The 9667-nt window shown below is 33.3% G+C and overlaps 1 protein-coding gene across 1 annotated transcript; it reads right to left on the reverse strand.

The window, feature by feature from the left end:
- Positions 1-1626: 1626 nt before the first annotated feature.
- Positions 1627-5897, reverse strand: LOC139503049 (vitelline membrane outer layer protein 1 homolog). The gene is made up of 4 exons (XM_071292723.1): positions 5505-5897; positions 4077-4177; positions 3045-3242; positions 1627-2036 (listed from the first exon to the last, which is right to left on the reverse strand). The coding sequence occupies exons 2-4, from the start codon at positions 4143-4145 to the stop codon at positions 1797-1799; spliced, it is 507 nt and encodes a 168-aa protein (XP_071148824.1). The 5' UTR covers positions 4146-4177; positions 5505-5897; the 3' UTR covers positions 1627-1796.
- Between the last annotated feature and the right edge of the window lie 3770 nt (positions 5898-9667).

Consider the following 9667-nt stretch of genomic DNA (forward strand, 5'->3'; position numbering starts at 1 on the left):
AGTGCCGCATGTGGAGCAGGATCTGCTTACCCTTCCGGAGCACCTGATATCACCCCTAGTTTTTTTAGTGGGGTTCGTGTTGTTTATTCTTTAGTTTTCTATGTTGTGTCGTGTGTGTTGTTGTTAGTTTGTCTTTTTTATGTCTAGCCATGGTGTTGTCAGTTTGTTTTGGATTTATGAGTTTGACTGTCCCTTTGGTATAGTTCGTCTCTCTTTTATAACGACTGGGTTGATGTCTCTGCTGGTGGACATTTTGTCCCCGAGGACATCATCCGCCCAGTATCAAATCAAAATTGCATGAATTTACGAAGATCTAACAGGAAACTGACTCGGACGTCGCCCAGTATAAAAAGGTCCGAAACAGACGTCCCCATGGACACGGTGTCGTCTGATACTGCAGATGTCCCCTCATCACCAGACATGACAAATATCACAAACATGACTCATTCAGATCATCGTCCTAGTGACAACAGCAATATTACACATATACAGCCATGTTCAGTTCTTCTGAAAGACATTTTTGTATTTTGATGACACAGTACAACACTGTCGCATTTCGAAATGTGAGACCAAAGGCTGCAAAACTTGTGCAATTTTAATTACAGATGCTGAATACACTAGCAATTTGACCAAGAAGTCATATTTTACCAGAAGTAACGATGATCTGAATTGTAAATCGATTAATGTCGTCTACGGATTAGAGTGCAACCTTTGCGGATTGGTATACGTCGGTGAAACGAAAGGAAGACTAAACAAACGTATGTGCGGTCATAGATCAGACATTAACCTCAATGCTAACGACATTCTATACCAGTATTTCAATCAGCCCGAACATTCCATCGTTTCCATGACAGTTGGCATTATCAAAAAGAAATACCATAGCTCTAACAATCCTAATCTTTCAACAACTCTCCGTAGAAAAAACGAGGACTACTGGATTAGACAATTGGGAACTGCGACACCTTATGGTTGCAATGACAAAATTGATGGTATAGGTATTCTATCTAGTCATTCGTGTAACTCGGTGAATGTGATGAATATTTTCAACTCGACTCCTCGACGTAGACGCAGTCATGGTCATCGTCATTATACATCACCTTCTCTGCATGATGTATCTATTAATGACTTGCTGTCATTTATACAAAAGCCGTTAGGTATTCATCACATTCACACGAAACTTTATTCATTACCTCTTTCAAAACTTCATTCTCTGTTCAGTTTATGTTTGGAATCCACTGTTACAAACCCTCATTCAAGCCAATACAAAATTACAGCTATAATTTCGGATATTGCAAGTTACAGACTTTTCAAGCCAGTCCGCATTGGCAAAGATAAAAAAGAGAAAAGATCTTTCCTATGTAATGGTTATACAACATTGTAAAATTGATGTCCATATTTTATGAGGGTGTGGATAGGGTTAACAGAATGTAGGATGATGGGGAAATTGTGCAGTTTTAAAAAAATATATAGAATAAGACAAAAAATATAGAAAAAATTGCATACCAGAAAAAAATTGTTAAAAATTGGCATAAAAGAATACAGATTAAAAAATGAAGCTCATCTGTCTATACCCTCTTGTATTTGAATATAAGGACACAGATTAAGAAAATAAACAAAACAACCAGATCAAGAAATATGTGTCATTTAATTGGTAAAATTGAAATGTTAAAGAAAAACTACAAGGTTAATAAAATACAAATTTCAAATTATGTATGTAATCACACGAATTTTCTATTTTACTTTAGCACAAAAACATAATAAAACAAAAACATTTGAATTAAATGATCAAGTTTAGATTAATTCTTGCAACAAAAGAATTGAACATCGTTGAGAGCAGTGTCATCAATTATCACTCCCTGGGGAAGCTGTATCCTTACTTTTAGGCCACAGATAGCTGACCCCACAGCACAATACTCACTCCATGCACCGTAGTCGCCCCATAATCCACTTGTTCCCAATGTTGTACCGGAACTCGCACTGTTGATGTTTCTACATTTAAATCTGACATAATTTGCAGCAGTGTTATCTCCGTTGAACTGTAAAAAATATTCAACATTTATGAAGCGATAACAGATCTGTAATTTAAAAATATCCATACGCATCTTCTAAGTTGTTACAAATATCGTTCTCCCTTTGATCAGAAATATCTTGATATCATTTGCATGAAGACGAAACGTGTGTCTGACGAACAAAAGTTTAATTATGGTATCTATTTAAGTATTTTAAGATTTTTTATAGAAGACATCAAGAATGTAGGTACTAGTATCAATTACTGATTTTTCTTCACAAATCAATTGTTTGCACCTGTCCTAAGTCAGGAATCTGAAGCATCAGTGGTTGTCGTCTATTTATGTGGTTCATTAGTGTTTCCCGTTTCTCGTTTTTATATAGATTATAGACTGTTGGTTTTCCCGTTTGAACGGTTTTACACTAGTATATTTTTGGGCCCTTTATTGCTTCGTGTACAGTATGAGCCAATGCTCCGTGTTGAAGGCCGTACCTTGTACTATAATGGTTTACATTTATAAACTGTTGCTTGGATGGAGAGTTGTCTCATTGGCACTCATACCACATCTTCCTATATCTATATTCATTCAATCTACTAGTCAATAAAATGTAATTGCTACCCGACATTAATCCCTTTTAGAAAATTATTCCCCTATGAAGAAATATAAGTTGTGTTGTATTATACTGGAGGAAAATACGCCATCAAAATATTGGAAAAATAAACAAACGTATATAACAATTATAGGTAAGATAAATATCTTATAACAAAATATATTAAAAATTAGCTTGTTTTTAAATATAAACCTTTTTATGAAGATAATCAAACGAACGAATATATTATAAAGACACGCTTAGATGTATTTCAAACTTTATTGCAATCGAAGTGAATTTTCGTCAAATGACAAAAAACAAAATCAAGCAAGATTAGTTATATTTATTGCAACGAATTTAAAAAAAATATAATTATGTGATATTGAAATAAAGTAGAATTTGAAAACCTAAATATAAAAAAATATGTATTACAAAATGTATTTTACCAATCTTTCAAACTGAAGAGAATAAGACACCATGACTTCATCATAAGAACACATTGCTACGTCTCTCCAGAATCCGAACCTTGAATCTTGTCCCATGATTGTCATACTGTTGTTAGCGTGTGTCCAATCCGGATTAGCACAGTATAGACGAATGGCGTTTAGTGAAGTATCATCTCCACCACCTTGATTTTTTTCAATCTTTTGATAAAAAAAAAATAATAATAAAAATAAAAAACACTTTCGGTTTGAACAGCATACTACGCAGTTGTAAGATTTGTTTTGTTTGTTTTGTAATCATCCACAGTTTTTGAAACACAAACTATATTGTAACGTTTCCTAAGAAGTTTGAATTTAACCATAGTAAAACACATGAATATACAAACAAATCATATTTCGGACTTTTGTTTTAACAACTGTTTTCTCTGATTAACATTATTTCATAGTAATAATTGGTTTAGTAGCAACGTCGTTCATTTTGCGATATGCTGTACACTCTTAACGGTATTTGCATGATCTAGCAAGCCTTATGAGAAATAGAAAAACAATGACATGCGGTATATTTCAAACAAAACATACATAGTATAACGACCAACATACTTCATTCGGGTATTTTCTTAAAAAAAACATATTGTTGTGCATTTTCCACTAATAAGGATATTCGAAACGTTAAAACTACTTATCTCATGATACACATAATCCTAATTTTTACCATTACATGTTCAATTTGAATGTAACATGTAGCTTATTTTAAACGTTATGACATTGTTTGGTTGGGTTTTGACAATTATCATTTCTCAACATGTTCAGGTGTTCTTTTTGTTGAAAACTTTGGTGTTGATGGAAGATCTTAGATTTTTTTATGTTCAACTCTTGATCTATAAATAAAGGCAACAGAAGTATAACGCTGTCAGAACTAGATCCTAGCAAGTGATTCGATAACAAGTCATAAAAAAAATACAAGTGCAATATCGAAACTTTAAACTCGACTTTTCATCTTAATTATCATATATACTAAATGAATACTTGGCTAACCTTCATTACGTATCCTATAGCGAAGTGTCCTTCTGAACAAAATTCTGTCTCACTCCAATCACCCAACATGCCACCATTGTCGACCGTTATTATCGAAATGCCTGAAACAAATGATAAACTTATAGCTGTTAGGTGTTTTTTTCAGGAAAGATAAAAGGTAAAATCACAAAAATACTCAACTCCGAGGAAAATTCAAAACGGAAAGTCCCGAATCAAATTGCAAAATCAAATGATAAAACACATTAAACAACTGTCATATTCCTGACTTGGTACATACATTTCAAATGTAGAACATGATAGATTGAACCTGGTGTTATAGCGCTAAACCTTTCACTTTTATGACAGTCGTATCAAATTTAATGATGAGAAAACAAAACAAACATAATAGGTAAAATTGTCAAATTATTGGTACAGCAGTCATCACAGTGTTAATGTCAGATTTAGAATTAGAACAGTTTAAAAAAATAATGAAACGAAGTATACATGGTATAACTATTCTTTCTTCTACAATGCCGATTTTTCGCATTAGATAATTATTTCTACATAGAAATATTAAGTAAAAGATAAAAAAAAATAATACAGAACTCCAAGGGAAATTCTAAGCGCAAAGTCTTTAAGATTGCAAAACCAAAAGCTCAAACACATCTAACGAATGGAACACAACTGTCATATTCCTGTCTTGGTACAGGCAATTTTGTATGTAGAAAATGGTGGATTTTAACCTGATTATAAAGCTACCTTATCTCATCTTGTATAAGCTTTTCGTTGTAAGAGAAGGAAAAAGGCCACGTTGATGAAAATGTGTTTTTACAATTGTTTTATGGGGTTAAAAAGTTTAATGGTATGCCAAATTTGGGATCATTATGTGTTTTACTTTAGATATGGTATGGAGCTTCGAGATAATTGTATTTATAGAAAAAAAATCATTAAGCAGTAAATTGTGCTATATGCACAAAAAATATCCGAAAAAAATCCAAAGAGAGATAAAAAGATTGATCTTTAAAATGTATCAATGGCCTTGGCGACACTTTATTGTTTTGACAAGTATCAGGAGGACTTCCGACTGATATGAAAATAAGAAGAAGTCGTCAAAGAGGCGCACAGTTTGTTCCGATAGGGATGCGATAACGTGCTAAAAATTTATCTTCAAATACCACAAATAAGTTGGGAATGAGAAATTCAAGCATACTGATCACAATGTTTAGTATGTTTAGCCTTCTTTAACAAAAGCCGTATATATCAAATAATTAGCTCATATCGGAGATTGATATTTTAAATTGAAACAGTCTGTGATCCTTTTTTTATTCAACCACAGAATAAGAATGACGAATAGTTATGCAAAAGTAAAGTCTCAAATGTGTCAATACTATTGATAGAGAAGTAGATGGAACTTATATTATAAGTGCTCAAATTTCTCATTTTACTTACGTTTTTCAAATTCACCATACGGTGCGAACAACGGAACACATATATCCACTGGCGCCTTTGGTTGACAAATTTCGTTCAATTTACACACAGGACGTTCACAAGGACCTTCAAATACCTAAACAAAAGAAAACAATTTGCAAAACTTAGTGTTAAGAGTTTGCTAATACCCTGTAAATAAATATGGTGTTTTGAAAACAATTCACAAAAAGAGAACTGTCTGAATTGTGTATGATAATAGGCACTTTCTGTTCCTCTGAATTGAAAAGTAGAAAAGCTCTTCATGTCTTTAAATTGAAATTGATTTAATCTAAATAGTAAATGCGCGTTATACAATAACCGATTATAATTTGCAGATCATTTTGATCATACATGCCGAATCTAAATAATCGGCCGGTATACTTGGCTAAGAATATAGTGATTTTTTATAGTAAAAGTTTAAGGTCTGGGTTATAGAGACAAATACACGCAAAAAAAGAGAAACATCTTTATTGTATTTGAACCAATAGTACGTTGTGTAATATATTATTTTGTATTGCCGTGTTTGAATAAAACATTTCTAAAATAACATTCTTAGTATTTCAAAGTTAACTTTGCCCGTACTTGATCATGTGATATAGAATTTTTTTTATCATTAATGAAAGTGAAAAAGTAAAATTAAAATTTGTTTTAGGAAGCCAGTTTGGTTCAGTTTTGTCAAAAAAGCAAAGAAACATCGCTAATGAATAATTAACTTCCAAGCTAATTAGTTGACCTCATTAAATCATTATTCATGAAACCTTTAGTTGAGCCTCTCAACTAGTGATGGGTTGCTCATGATTTAGGCGTGTTCATCTAGTTAAAGGAAACGAATGTTAACATTGAAAGTGTAATTTTTTTGCATTAACATGACCTTGTTTACAAACACTTTAGATTCGCAATAAATTCCTTTACTGATCCCCATTACTTTTCATAACAGTAGTAAAATAAATAAGTGCATTAAGCGTTCATTTTTTAACTGTAGTTTTGATCAACCTATTAAAAAATATTTATTACAAACATTATCTACCAATCAAAAACTCATAGATAGCTCTCCCTAAAATTGGCGGTCCCAGATCACGGTGGGTATGGTTGTCCTGCGAGAGAACGTACTGTGCTGGTGATTCGGTCCTGACGGGTGCTGGTGATCAATGAAAAAATGTAAACAAAGACGAAAATGATGATTTTTGACGTTTTCACTCATAAAAAATGGAAGAAAACAGTTGAGATTTTTCAATTTCGTTTCTTATGGGTTCATATATAAACCATTAAAAAATTGACCATCTAAACTGTTTCAGTAAGCGTAACCCAAAAATGCTCATTTTCAGAAAATCTCGAACTGAAAAAATAAAACAAAAATGCTCATAGAGTCCGCTTTCTATACCGCAATCCAGACGACAAAACAATTTTGTGAAAAAACATTGCAATTTCTTAAAATTTTGCATTTTCTCAATTTATGCATGTCCTGATACTGTGCTGGTGGGTCCTGTCATTGTGCTGGTGGGTCCTGATACGGTGCTGGTGATTTTGGATAAGAAGTTGGTCATATTTGAAACAAATGTTACAAAATCAATAAAATTGGGCAGATAATTGTTGCCAACAGGATCTATGACTCCTATTTTAGCTCTTGTGCATCCATTTGGCTGTTTAATATGTGTTTTCAAATGATCTTAACTTGTATTACATAATAACATAAAAGGGCAACATCTTTCGTCCAATATCAGATAACAATATATAGTATCTAAAATAAGTTAAAAATTCCACAATACTATATAATTCATTTTATGTGTCAATTTGTTCGAAAAAAGTCGAAAAGAAGAGAGTTTAAGTTTATGTCATGATTATCTGTCGCTTTCTAGATCTATGCTTAGCATTTATTTCAGATGACATGGACTCCTCACCCTGATGACCCTGCTGCCTTTCATAACTTCATCCGTATACATATATATTTATAGATAAACGAAAGGCTGCAACTGGTATTTTTGTATTTAAAATGATTCGTTGTAACGAGAATATTTGTGGTGAATGGAAACTGTGAGGGTCAAAATCTTAAATTGCTTATAAATGTTGCTGGACCTAGTTTCGTTATCTGATCCGAATTTCCTGAAATGTGCAAGGTAGATAGACATTTTGATTTGTTTACTCGGTAATGAACCCTTGTGTTGATCCCATGGTAAACATAACAAAAATCTCTGTACAAAGGTCTGTGAATTTTCTACAAAAATAGTATTTTATTTTCACTAAATTCTCTTTTTTCTACTAAATACAATAATGAACTATAATAAATAATAATGCTTTGCAAGAAGTTTCCCCTTGATACATGCACATTTCGTAATTGACATTGTCATAAACCGTACACGAAAAGATAAAATATTGATATAAGTACTTAATTTGCATCTTTGAACCCCCACCCCGGCTTGTTTTTTAGGAGCCTGGGGTGTCTAAAAATGGTCGATTACAGACAGCCGAGTACGCATTTTACTTTCCAGGCGTGTTTATGTTTTTTAAATATAAATTAAGGCTACATTTTAATATAATAATTCTATGAATTCACAATATAAAAAAATGTAGAAAAAAAATGAATGAAGTGAAATATCTTAGTAAGGAGTCATAACTACAGAGATGGTGTGTTTGACACACAAAACTTAAAAGCTTAGTGATATTACCAATATTAAAATAAAAGTGTATTTTAGTTGGGTATTTTTTCCATTTACTCATTTTCAATTATAATCAAGGCACATTTGATTTTTATTCATGAAAAATATTTAAATATAGAAAAGTAGGACACATTGTTCACTTCCTCCCCCGTAATTCTTTATCAAAAATATTTATTTTGAAATGAAAAAGCTAAGAAATCTTAGGTTTTTTAGTGTTTTCTAGGTTATCTCGTCTTCATTCTCTGACATATTCTAGCTTGCCCTTTCATAAAATAGTGATTTTTTTAGTGTTTTATCGAATTTTCGAAAAAACAAATACCTGATAACCGCTTAGACAAAAAAAATATGTTGGAAAAATCTTACAGCAAGTGATTCTTAATAGCTATAGCCTCGGTCACACCTTACCGGATAGCTCGAACGGACGCCTAATGGATAAAAAAAAAGTTATCCGTTGACAAAATTTGTATCTGTTGGGAGTCCGTTGGTGTACTAACGAACATGTAACGAATGCCAAACGGACACACAACGGACACTGAACGTACGTGAAACGGATACGTACCGGACAGAACGGACGTCGAACGTACATCCAACGGACGAGTACCGGATAAAACAGACACCGCTATGGAAGCGTAACGGATAAAACGGATGAACAAAATAATCTGAAAATTAAAGGCAATAAACCATCTAAAAATTAAAGGCAATAAACCATGATAAATTTCAATTGGCATTTGTCCATTTTACATCCGGTAGTCATCCGTTTTATCCGTTATCCTTCCGTTAATATCCGTTTTACATCCGTTTTATCCGTTAGGCGTCCGGTAGACATCCGTTGGTGAATTGGTCTTCCAGATCTCCAACGGATGCATAACGGATACGTAACGGATACAAAACGGACGAGTACCGTACAAAACGGATGCCTAACGGACGTTCAACGGACATTTTATCCGTTGGACGTCCGTTCAAAGTTTGAACATGATCAAAATTTTCCACTGGACAGAACGGACGTCAACGGATAAAACGGACGCTTAACGGACATGCAACGGATATGGACGGACGACTAACGGATAAGAACGGACGTCCAACGGACATGAACGGATTGAGAAAAAGTTATCCGTTAGGCGTCCGTTCGAGCTATCCGGTAAGGTGTGACCAAGGCTAATATAAGATACATTTTTCTTTTACAATCCACCTTTAAAATTTTACGGGAAACTATTCCAAGCTTTCACTGTAACCTCGCTCTAACTTATCCCCCTCCCTCCCCCACCCTTCCCCCAAAAAACACCAAACAAACAAACCCGCAATACTATTGTCATTCTTATAGTCAACACTCAATTGTTCACAAACAAATGTGTTTTAAGCTGCTAAAGACATGATTCAAACGCTCAGAAAGTCCTTTGTTCTATATTTATGCAAAACCTTTCACATTTTTATTTTATGGGTTATTGTTGAAGGTCGTACGATGACGTATGGTTGTTAACACATACTTCCTTT

The sequence above is a fragment of the Mytilus edulis genome, chromosome 14 (assembly GCF_963676685.1).
Source record: "Mytilus edulis chromosome 14, xbMytEdul2.2, whole genome shotgun sequence".
In the NCBI taxonomy this organism is placed as follows: domain Eukaryota; kingdom Metazoa; phylum Mollusca; class Bivalvia; order Mytilida; family Mytilidae; genus Mytilus; species Mytilus edulis.

Excerpts from the sequence above, each read along its gene's own strand:
- LOC139503049 (XM_071292723.1), bottom strand. The coding sequence starts at position 4,145 with ATGTTGGGTGATTGGAGTGAGACAGAATTTTGTTCAGAAGGACACTTC. Across the intron at positions 3,243-4,076 it reads CTATAGGATACGTAATGAAG|ATTGAAAAAAATCAAGGTGG; the intron begins GTTAGCCAAGTA and ends TTTTATCAAAAG. Across the intron at positions 2,037-3,044 it reads CTCTTCAGTTTGAAAGATTG|TTCAACGGAGATAACACTGC; the intron begins GTAAAATACATT and ends TATTTTTTACAG.